The sequence below is a fragment of the Dermacentor albipictus genome, chromosome 6 (genome assembly GCF_038994185.2).
Source record: "Dermacentor albipictus isolate Rhodes 1998 colony chromosome 6, USDA_Dalb.pri_finalv2, whole genome shotgun sequence".
NCBI lineage: Eukaryota > Metazoa > Arthropoda > Arachnida > Ixodida > Ixodidae > Dermacentor > Dermacentor albipictus.
The window spans coordinates 112,327,773-112,342,665 of record NC_091826.1 but is presented as its reverse complement, the minus strand read 5'-3'; the positions used below and the strand labels follow the sequence as shown (position 1 = coordinate 112,342,665).

The 14,893-nt window shown below is 45.3% G+C and overlaps 1 protein-coding gene across 3 annotated transcripts in view; it reads left to right on the top strand.

Moving 5' to 3' along the window:
• LOC135913310 (protein NEDD1-like) overlaps window positions 1–14,893 on the top strand; it is a 98,151-nt gene that overhangs the window by 31,424 nt on the left and 51,834 nt on the right. For all 3 annotated transcript variants that reach the window (XM_065445904.2, XM_070541261.1, XM_070541262.1), the window contains exons 6-7: window positions 7–214; window positions 7,720–7,825. In XM_065445904.2, the coding sequence (XP_065301976.1) occupies window positions 7–214; window positions 7,720–7,825 (314 nt within the window). The remainder of the gene's footprint in view (window positions 1–6; window positions 215–7,719; window positions 7,826–14,893) is intronic.

Here is a 14,893-nt window from a genome sequence, read left to right as displayed (position 1 = left end):
GTCCAGTGAGCAGGCGTTCGTGCTCACGCCAGAGCCCCTGGAGTCGGTGGCATTCCTGCCGGATGGCCAGCGAGTGGTAGGCGGGGCCACGTCGGGGCGGGTTTACCTGTACGACCTGCGGAACACAAGACAGACGCCACCCAGTGTTCTTGGCAACCACCTCAAGCCTGTCACGGCCATAGCCGCCATGCACAGTGTACAGGCAGAGCAGCAGGTGAGGACATTTAAAATGACAAATAAAAATGTCTCGCACATCTCTCTACTGCAAGCTGGGACTAGCATGCCTACAAAAATTGTCGAGACTCCACACAGCCATGTAGATAGCAATAGTACAGTCAAATCTTGATGTAATAAAGTTGTAGCAGCAGCTAAAGACTTAAATTGTGAATTTTGTTAGTTCAAGTTATAAATGTTTAAGCAGTAAAAACAGCTTCACAAATTTTCAAAGCATTCCTGGTGGATAGTATCTTGTCGCCAAGCACTCAGAAAAAATTGCGAGAATGTCAGGCTGTAATACAGTAAAAGCTCGTTAATTCACAACGTCCCGCTAATTCACAGGGAAATCTGCACCAGCACTGATAATTCGAACTCCATGCCATTGTGAATGAGGCACGTATTAGTGTGTGGGAACATGTTGGCAACACACTGGTGTTGCCATGCGGGCCGTGCAGCTTTGCTCTTTATATCTGCGGCCCTTTCTTTGGGCCTAACTGGCGAGAGATGCGTTTGTGTCTGGCCAGGCATGGCCAAACCCTCTGTCACAGGTTGGTTCTCTCCCTTTATCAAGACTTTCAAGATAAAAATGCAGACACAGTGCTGCATGTTTCTTTTTTTTTTCATTTTAATCTTGGAGGCTATGCTCTTTCTCTACAAGGAGTTCTGCAAGGTGTTCTGCCAAGAAGCAGCACTAGCACTAGGTAATGTCTAAAACATGGCGGCCATGACGTGCATCGCCGCTTGCAGTATCAAAAAGTATAGCCTTCGAGATTCGTGGCTGTTACTCAAAGGAAAGCATCACTTGGTTATGTGTTTGGACGCTACCTATACTTATAGTGGAACTCGGCAGCGTACAGCCAGTAACAGTGAGTGCAACTACGAGAGTATAACAGAGACCAACGTTGCAGCAGGTTGCGGTGCGTTTCGCGAGTGCATTTTTGGGCGCAGCTCTTGCTCCTGCGGTGAGTGACGGCAGCACGAGGGTGCGCTTATAGTCCGACGCTTTTAGCGCACATCGTTCGCTGCCAGTCACGCTCGCTACACCACTTGCACTGTGCCAGCCGGAATGCCGTCCCCTCTATACTTTGACGCGTGCGCTGGCGGCTGCTCTCTTCAGAGCATGCACAAATCGTTCCAACCTGCGCGACACTTTCAACAGCTGTCTGCAAGCATCAGCGAAGTGAAATGGCCATCTTTTTCTATGCGTCATGCATTGTGGGTCAGTGCAGTCGGTGCGACGAACGTGCAGTTGGAGCAAGAGCCATCTCGACACCGGTCACGTCGGACCCTGTTGGCCACATCCGGTTACGTTGTCTGAACTAGTGCGTCAAACTATACAGACGTTGTTCTCGCCAGCGTGACGTAGTGTGCGCACATGCACTACATACGTAGCGTGCGCTATATACAGTGAAACCTCGATATATCGAACACGGATATATCGAATTATTGCGTATATCGAACAATTTCTATATCACATGAAAAATCGCATGCATTTTCAATTCTTTATTTCGAACGGGGCCGCATGTAAAATGGATATATCGAACTCCGCCGCCCCAGACCAAGTGCGCTCTGTTGACAGGAGGCGAGCTTTCCCGCAACACTCTCGAAGATAGCGGCGGCGCGATCGGCGTTCCAGACTGCTGCGTACGACAGCTGCCCACATCGGTTGCGCCGAGGGCGCCATTTGAACGTAGCGGCGTACACACGCGGCGGCTCGGAGCCAGCACGGCCGCCTCGATCATGCGCGCACCTATGCGCGCACGGCGGGGCAAGCCGCCTCGATCACGCGCGCACGACAAGGCTTGCCCCCGCCGTGCGCGCGTGATCGAGGCGGCCGTGGAGCCAGTTGGAGCGCTTTGTCGGTGCTGAGCCACACATGTGCATTGCGGACTTCGTTGGCGGTGACGACAGCACCGGAACAGTGGCGGAGTTAACAGACGTGGAGATCGCGGCAGAAGTGACTGCCGAGCGGCCAAACGAAGACGCTGCCGAGGCCGATTAAGCAAGCGCTGATGTTGCCCCGCTCCCAACTGCAACTGAGGCTGTAGCTGCTTTGGCCGTTGTACGCCGCTACTGCGGCGCAATAGAAGGCACTGGACTGTCTTGTGGACCGTTTGGACTATGTTGATGACGCCGTGGTCAAGCACGCGGTTGCCAATATGAAGCAGGCTACGCTGCTTCAGTACTTTCAGTGAACTAAATAAATACTTTGTTTGAAGCTTCATATGAGTATCTATTGCGCCACGATTGGTTCACTGATTGATTTGCGCTAGATTTTGACGCGTTTTCTACGTGATTTTATATATCGAATTCTGGCTATATCAAACTATTTTGCGATCACCGCGCTGTTCGATATATCGAGGTTCGACTGTATATGGACTATATATGTGCCTTAACTGAGCTATCTTTTCACTCATTAGTTAGAATTTGGTTTAATTCAAATTTTTGTGGCGTCCCCGTGGGATTTGAATTAACGAGCTTTTGCTGTAGCGCAGCTATGAGCATGCATGGTAAAGATTGCACTGAAAGCAATGTGTTGACTTGGTTCACGACATCCGATATTTGCATGTGTTGCATTGCGTGGCACCGTAAATCTTGGATGCCATGGGTGACTGTGCTTAGTGCCCGCAGCCATTATCATATGGTGCCCACAAGCCAAAACTTAACTGAAAAATTATGCTGATCCTGCGCACTGTGGAAATCGATGTAAGCGAAGCTCTCTTTGCTTCTTGCTTTGACCGACGAATATTAGTGGGCATGTTGACAGGGAATGCTCAATTTCTTCAGCGTTTAGTTCAATACGAGACTGGTAAGTTGATGTTAAACATATCTTGCTTTCACCTCTGCTGTTTGTCTGCATAGTACACAGGACACTCCGAAAAAGACAAGTCCACTTGTCGAAATGTTGGCTCTGCTTTTACCTTCTTCTCATTTTGCTCATCGGACAGAACACACAGCGTGACATGTTTGCCTGAGGCATTGTTGTGCACCATTTTTCATAACCTCCAAGAAGGTTAGCATAGGGCAGAAGTGTTAAACTTCAATTTAATTGTGTCTGTACGTGCCAAAACCTCAACCGAATTACGATGCATGTCGTAGTGGCCGACTCTGAAATAATTTTGATGCCCTCGGGCTCATTAACGTGCACCTAAATCTAAATACAATTGCATTTTTGTATTTCACCCCCTTCAAAATATGGCTGCCACTTTCAGGATTGAACCCGCGACCTCAAGCAATGCTGTAGCCACAAAGCTGCTGCGGCGGTCACATAAGTGTTGATTTGACGTGTAACCACTTTCGTAGTGTCGCCTAGACACTAGGGCACTTTAATGTGGCTTTGCGTCTGCATGTTGTGGATTTGCTGACCACTTCACAAACTTGGAATGGTGTTCATTCTTCAGAAATACCTGAAACGTATCTAACTTGAACTTCTAACTTGAGCTTCCATGCACACACAATAAGACGTATGGCCCCGAGGAGGTCGATGGAGTACTCCTTGCCGTTGTCGTAGCAAAGGAACATGCACTTGAGCAGGTGGTGGCAGTAAATCTTCCTCGTGTGGCCAGTGGTGCCTACAGAACATCACCTGTCCAAAGTTTATACGCTGACTTCAACAAGCCGTCCTTAACAGCACCGCAGAGCACTACTTACACTTTCCTACGACAATTCTTCCTACATACTGAGAATTCGGTCATCACCACTACATATATGCTACAGCATCGTAACAGTGCACATCACGGGTACACTATACAAACAAACCGAACATGATTCGGCCACTGATATTAAGACATGAACAATGCTGTCACTTATGAAGTTCCTCATGAGGTCCTGCAGGTTGCCGAAAGGCCACCAAGATTGCCCCCATGGTACAACTTCTCACAGCTATGTGACTGGACATCAACACATGTAAAGAAAAATACATTCCACAAGAACACGTCATACAAGAGTTCCGAGATGTTCAAGAAAAATATAAGAACTGCACGGAATTTTACACTGACGGCTCTAAAACACAAGAATACATAGGTGTCGGGATCGTAAAGAAAAATTGCGAAAATAGCATTCGGATAAATAATTTTTCTTCAGTGTTTACCGCCGAAGTTAATGCGATATGGATGGCACTTAAGAAAATTGCTACCGACAAGCAGGAGAATGCTAATATTTATACAGACTCGTTAAGTGCCCTAAGAGCCCTAAACTTAAGCTCCGTGTCTGAACCCCTGCTTGGCGATATCTTAAAGATAGTATTTAACAAGAAAAACGGAGGAACCATACGATTCTGCTGGGTCCCAAGCCATGTTGGGATTGCAGGGAATGAAGCTGCAGATCGAAATGCATCCATGGCAGTGCACAAAAGCATAACACACATACCACTTCCATACAAAGACAGTATCTGAGCGGTTCGTAAGGCCCTAGCATCAAAATGGCAACAAGAATGGAACTCGTGTATAAATAACAAGTTACATATGACTAAACCCCTGCTTCGCAAGTGGAAATCATGCATTCACCAAGAACAGTACTATGAGGTAATGTGTCGACTTCGAATTGGACACACGCATCTAACACACAATTTTTTGCTTCGAAATGAAAACCCACCAACATGCAAGAAATGTCATGAAATGCTTACAGTAACCCACATCATATCATGTCCGCACACTGAAACACAGAGGCGGAAACATTTCAAAAATTTGCATCACTTACATATACCTTTGCACCCTGCCTTAATATTGGGCGATGATCCACTAGTGCCATTCACTAACTTGTTCGAGTTTTTAGATGAAAACGGTTATCTACATCGACTTTAAGGTAACGCAGCTATTGCTGCCTTAACATTAGATCTTATACTGTCCTGTGACTGGCGCAGCATGGCCTTAGTTGCTGTTGCGCCATTAAACCCGAATTAACTAACTTCCTCGTTTGGTGAATGACGCCTTGGTCCATTGACTGCGAGATCAACATGGTGTTCGGGGAAAGAAATACCATCCTGATAGCTTTCATGTGTGGGATGTCACCATGCGCCGGGCAATTAACAACAAAGAGCACCTTCCTGCCTGTGGCCGTAAACTTGCAGTCAAGCTGCCGAACGTAATCTTCAGATAGTTCACCTGTGGCCCAGGCTTTCTTGTTGTGCCAGTAGATAAACTCATTTCTTGGCGGCAGCCGTGCATCTTTAAAGAAGCGAGGCTTCCCACTCTTTCCATCTACGAGTAGCGGCAGCTTGTGTTTACCACACATGTTTGCACCGAACAGAACGGCAATTCTTATCTTGCCCTGCTTTTGATCCTCGACCGCGGTGTTCTTCACTGCGAACGTCTCTGTGGGCAGCATCATGTAAAAAAGAGCTGCCTCACAGTGTGCATCGTACTCGCTAAGCAACGGAGCCAATGTGTTTCTTCCAGTCGTCGACGATGCTCTCGTTTCCCTTATCTTGCGCAAATTATGTCCTTATCACCATCAGGCAGCAACTCGAGATAGCCAGGTTCATCTTGAAATGTCGGCCTATAGGAACCTGTGGAGGGGGCAACTCGCTGCTGTGAAAATGTGCACAAACAAGCGTGCCAGTTAATTCAAATTCACGTCAACAATAGGAGTGCTCCCTGTACACCACATGGCTGCAGTAATGAATTGCTAAGCTCACTTTCTTTTTGCAGGCTCACTTTTGTTCTTAGTTCTGCGTCGAGAAATGCAGTGTTGCGGCTGTCTGAATCTCCAATGTCTCGTGTTTACGGTGCTACCACGACGACAGCACTGCATCAGCGGAAAGGTGGATCAGCGATCTGTAGTGTGATAGCACCTCCAGAAGCCCGATTTTCCTCTCTATTTCAAAAACATGGTAAAAAGTGCAATTTTCTCAAATTCGGCGTAAGGAAGGTGAGAAAGGGGAGCGCAGGAATGGGGACACAATGAGGTGCCTCGCCATGTGCGCCATACGTTTGCAATGCCACTGCCTAAATGGCTGCATTTTATGCATGTGGCTAGCTGTAGAACATGAAACATCATCAATATTCATGTAAAAACATTGATTGCTGTCTCGCATGTGCCAGGAAGTTCAGTTCTCCTCCTCTTAACAGGAGAAACCTCCCGATTTGCCGTGCACAAAAGTTAACACTGTACAGCATGTTGCCATGGACCAGTAAGTTCAATGTGCTTAACCGGTTTGCGAGCCATTCTAAACATTAATTTTTGCCGAACCAGAACTGAACTGGAATGAAATTGAACCGAACTGGTATTTTTCTTGGTTTGCGTCTTGAGGGACTCTGATTATACTTTATTTGGTTATGTCAATACTTGTTGCCTTTGACGCAACTACATACTTTCAGAATAACTGATATTTATGCCCTTGGCAAACTGAAAAAAAGAAAATGCCTTGAAGCACTGCCTTTTGGGGTGAAATTTGTATGTTTAACCCCTTCAAGTACTGTGTGCACAATTTTGTATCCTCGCATATTGCATCAAAGCAAAAGCACCGATGAAAATGCCTACCGGTCCTATGTAGTGCATAATTTGATATAAACATTCTAAAATATTGGACAACCTAAAAGCACATAACATCTACATTACAGGATTTCAACAGCAGCATTACAGCACTTTATTGATGAAATAGACTTGCTTTTGGTTTACTGTGGCACGAAATAGTCCCGAATCTTCTTCTGTTTAAATATCTTTGTTCCCTGGAAGAGCACCCATTTTTACACGTTGTCCAAGGACTTGGAGCCGCTGAGGCCGCAGCCTTCCACATTCTCGCCAGTACAGGGTGAGCACATGCATCACATTCAAGCAGGTGGGCTTAGTATGCTTGTCGTCACTGTTCCCTTCTTTCATGTCCTCATTCATGTTAGCACTGAAGTCCCCGTTTGGCATCTTCATCTGTAGACACAAACATGTAGACTGTGGCCCTGTCAACAGCTTCTGGAAATGCTAAAAACTTGCTCCAAACTTTGTGGAAACCGACGATGGCTTTGTTGGCTTCGACGGCGTTGTTGCAACGTAGGAACACTTTTCACTGCCGCCAGGACTGCTGAAACCAGCACAACAGAAGCAGTTTTAAATCGTTTCCTTAATGTCAGGCCATATGCTGTGGCAATGTCAGATTTCATTTTTCTTTTTCAACTCGATAATTTCCAACTTCATGGCAGTCGATGAGGCCCAGTGCCTCTTTGATTTGTCGAATCACGTATGCATGCCTGTTATCTCTCTTGCATATGTGTGACGCATATTTTTTAGTCAAGAACGAGAGTAGGGAGGCTTCTGTAGCCGTCATATTGTTGCCTGTAGCATATGTACGAAATGGCGTACAATGCCAATGATTGGTTGATGAAGCATCTTTGTTACATTTGCCAGAGCACTCTTATCAGCGACTGTTGATGCTGTAGCATGGGAGGTAATTAAATGTGCTGTTTGTGTCTGTTCTTTCTTTGTCTTCTGTTGCACTATTTTTACAATGGATTACTGACTAGCCCAGTCACACACATTGTTTCAACATACAGTGCTGCTGTTTGCATGCAGATGATGGCGTTCGTGAGCGCTATTGCTGCCAATGGAGAAGGTGTATCTGCTGCCAGCAGTGTTCAATTGCAGCGCGAACTTCCAGTCCGGTTTTCCCTGGGCTCTGGTGAGTGGAATACATGCACCGCGTGAAGCATATTGACAGTGTCTGAACAGAAGCATACCTCCCAACTCTTGAAATGAGTAAATGAGAGGCTCATGAGTAGTTTACAACGAATTTCACTTCCATACAATGAGCTGTTTATTTTACAGGAGTGAGAAGTATTGGTACCACTGGCACTAAATGTTTTTTTCTTCAGAAGGTCACTTGTTTGTCCAGTGGTCCTCTGGGGTCTCCATTCAAAATGATATCCGACCAGGGGCCGTATGAGGAAAGAATCCACTTTGGCAATACTATCGCCTTGGCCACGCCTCCGCCAACGGTGTAGTGTAGTAGAGACAAGAGTGTTGGTAGTTTATAAAGTTACACCTAGATATAACGAACTTCAATATAATGAGATTCTCAATACAAGAAAGTATTAATATTTTTATAACTTCTAGTCCATAAAACGCCGTGTATTTAAAACCTCAATATAACGAAGTGTTTATACACGATTTCAATATAACGAAATTTCACTGCCACCACAAAGAAATGCCAAGAGAATAAATGGAAACTTCTCAGGACACAGATGGTCAAATGATTGAATTACAAATGGCTGCTTGCAAACGCACCTCTCGAATCACGCGCCCCACAACAGGAGCGACTGCTGAAGTGCAGCCGCATCATGTTCCGAGTAAAGTCCAAGTGCGATAAGATCCTATCGTGGCCCGCTCACTTTGTGCTTTAGGTGCAAGGGAAAGTGTGCGAGGGTGAGACAATAAAGATAGTGGCTTCACGAGTGCCACCTTCCTGCACAAGCAAAGGGAAAGAGGTGAGGGGAGTGAACTCGCGGTAACGCGATCAAGCGCATGCGAGTGGGTGTGGGTAAGTTGGTGCGCGTCTCGATTTCTGGCGCATCTCGGCCATAGCTGATCATGGCTGGAAATGCCATGAAGCACTTACACCGCCACACACTCTGCTTGAGAGGTAATCTACCGCATGTGCAAAGTGGGTATGCCAAGAGCGCATGGCGTATAGTAAGCTGTCTTCCCACGCATTTAGTATTGGAGGTTGCGTAATCTGGAGTTTTCATGACCCGTTGGAGCGAGAGGCAGACAAAGCATTTGCTCTCCACTGCCAGCACTTTTCATGATAGCGTCGTCCCAGTGCGGGCGTGTCGCATTCGTCAGCCATTTGAACGGATTGCGTGCGAAAGCAGGGTGGCTTTGCTTAATTTGTACCGCTAATGTGAAGATGTCAGTGATGTACGGGGCATCAAACTGTATCATTCATCGTCGACTCCTAAATTTATCAAAGTGAATTGTTTTCTTTGTTTTCTCATTCAAATTTGATTTTTTTGATTGCCTGAAGCAAACTGCTGATTTTACAGACTTTATTATATCGAGGTTTAATTGTAGTATCTTTCAATGCCAGTTTGCATGCAGTTTTGTGCTATATTTGTTGACTGTTGATTGGCTGTTGCATTGTTTTGCTTTGTGTTGCTTTGTGCAAGTGACAATTTTCGGTGATAGTGTCTTGGAACAGCTAGTAGCAGCACCATGAACAGCACATTGCTGGTTGGTGGTGACCAGTTGGTGGTGAAGTGTAGTAGTGACAAGCCAAACGATGCCGCTCTGGCGGTGCGCAATGGCTGACATGCAGATGCAGAAACACTGTGTTATATATATTATAAAAAATTTTTTCGCAACCGCATGAGATGTAGCACAATTTATTCACTCGGATAAAACATCTTAAACTTCCTTTTCCAGTTTATTTTACCTAAAGCGGCCAAGTGGCCGTAGCCAACTGTAGTCAGTGCGCAGAATCCATACTGCAGCCATTACGCTCAAAAACAACACACCTTAGCCGCTCTGCACTCATATGATGCGCTCTCTTGTGCCCTGTCAAGCGTTCAAGATTGTGTGTTGGTAGTGCATGCTGTCATCATGGTTAAGCAGGCAGTTGACTCATTGAATGCGGCTATTGCCTTGGCGATAGTATCGCCGAAGTGGATCATTTTAGGATACGACCCCAGTTCTCTCGCGAAAAGGACCGAAGCGCAACGGACAGTGCAGAACAGCACAGATCAGTTTTTTTGTGCACTTCTCACCCATGCATCGAAACACGAACAGCATCAGCGTCTCTTTGCTCATTCTGAGCTAGAGGTGTAAATCTAAAACTATGGAAGAGGAATAACTTATTTCAGATATTAAGAACTTTCCTCTTGCAAAAAAATGTGGGCCAAATCCAGGAAGCGTTCCAACAATAGAAACAAGTTTTCCAGCTCTTGTATGCTTGTTGCCACTTAGTACCACTTCCAAAACTATTCTCGCATGAAGTTTCAATACCTTTAGGTAGATTCAGACTGGGATACCTACATAGCGCAAAAAATTAGAGACAAGCAGAACACAGGATGAGCGCTAACTTTAAACAATTTGGGCATAATAGTCACATGACTGTCTTTTCATCCTTCCCTTCAGTGTGTTCTATTTCAGTGGCGTTCCAGTGAGTATATATATACTCAGCAGCTGCAATACATCAATTGTTGAAAGTTAGCGCTCATCCTGTGTTCTGCTTGTCCCTGTGTCATTTGTTGCGCTATGTATCCCAGTCTGAATGTATCCCACCAACACGCCCAAACTTCTTCCCGACTTTAGGTAGAAGGCAGCACAAAACCGAAGAGATAAATCTGTACCCTTGCTGCTGAGCAGTGTTTTCACGCACATCACCAAGTAGGACGTGTACATCCCACTGTCCTACAAAGAATTCCTCATAATTTTATTGCATCTAAATGTGGATGTACGATGCTGGTATTAAAAGGAAGGAATGGAGCATAACAGATCATCTAGTGCAGAGAGCAGATAGCAGTGGTCTATTAGGGTAATATAATTGGTGACCAAGGAAGACAAATGCTGGGGAAGGCAGAAGAGGATTTGCAGGAGTTTTATCAGCTTTGAAGTCATGAGATGACTTTGAGGTAATTGGAGAATATTGGGAAAGGCTGATATCCTGCTGTAAGCTTCATAAGGCTGATCATGATCATTGCAGAACACTTCACAGAACTGTAGCTGTGATAGTCATTGCTAGATGCATGCAAAGAGTAATTTTTCAGAGTGAATTGAATGTTGCATACTATGCAAATAGTTTGTGATAATGAAAAATTTTCACCATTAGGGTAAAGCAGTGTTCACATTACAGTATTCTTAACGTTAGCAAGTTTCTGCAAATACATTGCGTATTTCAAAGTTATTAAACTCGCAAATGTAGCATAAGGAAAGCAAAATTGGTTGGTTCCTTTTTAAGAGGATTGGTTATATAACATGAAAGTGAAATGTGTATTATAACAAGCAGTGGCAGCTTTGTTTCACATTCACAATAGAAGTCCATAAATGACTGCAAGATACTTGAGCACTACCATTTTTACTACCCTGGTAGGTGTCCAGGCTGCTGGCCATGTCAACTAAATTGCTCAGCAATAAGACGAATTATACCTAAATGTCCTCATTGCAACAAATATACATTGAGAGGACAATTTCTTTAATGAAGCAATCCTTTCTAACCTTATTGTGCCTACTTCCTTGACCATTCGATTGGTACAAAACGGCAGAGTATGGCCAGTTCATGGATTTGCATGATGATTGCGTGACGTACGTATGTGGGACAGATTTTCGGTGGAGCCTGGCTTAAAACACTTTTGTGTTAAAAATAATCGGCTTGTTGGCATACACATAGGCTCATTAGAGAAAGCAGGTTATCTTTTTTTAAGCAATTATTGCCATTACATTCTGTGTTTACATCTTATTTTCAATGCTGCTGCTCTCCTTTGAGAGCGTGGCAGTTGGGCAGTACAATAATTCTTCTGTACAGTGCAAGGCAGACAAAGTGCAGGTTATACAAAAACGACATATGCAGTTCAAGTTACACAAGCTATACAAGTAATACAATGTTAAAATCAAATGGAATAGTAAATAACAAGCTAAGAAGCTTTATGAGAAATGGCCAAGAAGAATAACAATAGTACAGGTATCACTAGAGGAAAGTAATAAACAAGTACCCTATTTACTTGATTCTAATGTGCCCTCGATTGTAGTGCGCACCCTTTCCCACGACCAAAAATTAGGAGAAACGCTCTGGATTGTAACGTGCACCCGTTTCTGTGACCTAAAAAAAGTCCTTTACAGTACTGGGCACCTCATTCTTTCATGCAGAAATACAATTTCCTCTCATTTGGAAAAAACAGAATTACTCCCAATGCAGTACAGTTGCGATAAATAAAAAAAAGTCTGTTTCACTCGAAAAGCTAAGCATCGATTACCATAGCAAATTTGTAGGCAGCTGTACGAAAAGTAAGAATAGTAGTTGTAGCTCCGACGGGGCGGCCGGACTGAGTATCTACGGCATGAGGCCTAAACGGCCGGGGTGCGCAGCGCTGCAAGAGCCGGACAGCTTCAGTCGGGGACCAAAGAATGAATTTTTATTTCTGCGAGGGGTAACAGGAGGCAACTTACAGCGTTTGGCGCTGAGTGGCTCCCTGACGTAAACGATCCAAAACCGAAACCAGAAGCCAACACAGGATAGCACAGTAGTTTTATCGGCCGTATAAGCTTTTAAACATTCGCTTACTAGCTAAATTAACAACCATGGTGTCACATTCAGACAAGCAAACATGAACACGTCCCACTGATTGACCATGGAAACTCTTTATCAAAACGCTGGAGCGAGGAAGGGCGGTAGCAGGAGCAAGGAAGTTGACCTTTGTGCGGCCTCTCGCTTCAACGTGAACTAAGCGACGAGAGCACAGCGCGGTGCGCCTAGATGCATAGACTCCTGTCTCCGTCGTAGATCGCTCTCAAGATACGGGCCGCGCGGCCGTGCTGCACGTAGCAGCAGCCAGTGTAGATCGCCTATCCTGTTTGCGCCAGTCCCGCATGCAAGTTTCAGGAACTCCGAACGCCCGGGATGCGGCCCAATTTCCGTCCGTCTCCGCACACGGGATTGCTTTCCTTTTAATTGCGGCATCCTGATGAACTCTGCATGTCTTTGTAGTCGGCAGTTCCATACTGATACAGCAAACGCAGAAAACGGAAAGATGGACGGTGCACTAACCTAAGCCAAACGAAGCCTCACCTAAGCACACATACTATGCCTCGCCTAAGCACACAGCCTCGCCGAAGCCTCACCTAAGCACGCAACATTACTCCTTAGTATTCAAATTGGATTAAGTTGCTTTTTCTTAAATTTTTTGATACGCTTATTAGAGGGTGACAGCATCAGGCAATATGGTTTCAGCCCGTCTTGACATAAAACATAGTTCTGCATCACTCAGGGAATTCTGCAGAGGCACTCAGGGAAAACCTGGAAAACTCGGGAAATTTGGAAATGTCAACTTGGTAGACACTCTGGGCTCTGTACCAGCAGAGGAAGTACACACGGAGGCTGCAGAGACCAACGGCGAGAAGGAAAGCAAAAAATACAGTGGGAGGAGGGAGAAGGGGCGGAGGTGTAGGTCATGGTGGCAGCATCCAATCCAGGCTTGTCGCAAGGAATGCGGGGTATAAGCAAAAATGCAATTGTTGGGCCTGCTTTGTTCTTGTTGTCCCGACAGTCTGTTTGTTGCATTTTGTTTGCAGCACATTGTGTTTTTAGGCTTCAGTCGGCATGGTGTCTCGTTCTCCAAGCAGTGTCAAAAAGCAGCGGGCTTTATCACTGGAAACCAAGGAGTGTGTGGTAAATGACATTGAGAGCGGGATCAAGAAAGCGTTGGTGGCAGCAAAGTATAACATATTCAACACCACCATACAGACTATTTACAAGAACTGTGAGAAGGTGCGGGAGCAGCTTCAACAAGATTTTTCTGTTATGAAAGAGGATTTGTGCATGGATGCGAACACAACTTAGGGTGCACAACAGACAGCTTTGAAGACTATGTTTATGCTGATGTGTGAGCTAGTTATTTGTGAAGAAGCGAGCATGTATGATGCAATTGTCGTAGCGGTGCGCAGTAGTACGGAGCTTGCGAGTGAAAACTGGTTCGACGCCGATGATGAAGACCCCATACCGGATATGCCGAGTATAGAGGCCCTTGAATGTCTGAGCAAAGCAAAAATCTACCGCACTCTCAACAGTTTGAGCGACAAAGTGCTTCAGCGTGCGAGTTTCATCAAATATGAAATAATTCACAGTGGTGTAAAAAACACGAGACATACAAAAATCTCAGGATTCTGCAGCTGATAAGATGCTTGTGAAAAGAAGTGAGCGTTCGTGCTCTGTTGTGTTCATTTTGTGTGTGTGTGTGTGTGTGTGTGTGCGCGCGTGCGCGCGTGCACGAAATGTGCAAGAAATTGTGTAAGGTAGGTTTTCCGTTTGCATGCACAGGAGCCTAAAACACAATGGTTGGTTATAATGCATACCACTTATAGTGCGCATTTTCACAACCTCCACAACTTATGTTATGAGAGATCTACATTGTAACATCACAATGATGGGACTTAGGCCTACACTTGTTGCAATCTATGGTATCAAGCACACATTGCACACCAATGACATAACCATCTGGACTACGGAAGGATCTGTGGGAGTGCAGCAAGACTCTCACCAGCAGGCCACCACAACAATGCAGCAATATGCTAATGCAAGTGGGTTACAACGCTCAAATGAGGAGTTGGAACTTCTCGTTCTTCGACAGAAAGGCCAAACTAAAGGGACACCTCCATCTAGTATCATCCTCCGATAAAAAGTGATTCAGGGCCTCTTTACATTGGGAGTGGAGGAATGCATTTGAAGTTAAAATAGGCTAAGAAATACTTCGCTGCAAAAAGTACTTCAATGTGTCCAGCATAACAGAGTTATTAGCAATCACCCTTTACCTTCATGGTGCTTCTGCTCCTTGCACTGTGAACGCTATGGCAGAGTGGGGTGTACCAGCACCGTTCTGCCTACTGAACGTCAGTGTGGTGCACAGTTCAAATTTGATTTGAACTGTGAAGTAGATACTACTACTTCCAATTATGGTGCCTGCAATGCGTCAAACGTAAGCCAGATGCGGTTGTCCTCAAGGAGCAGCAGTGTGCTCACCCACCGGACTCCTCGCGGCAT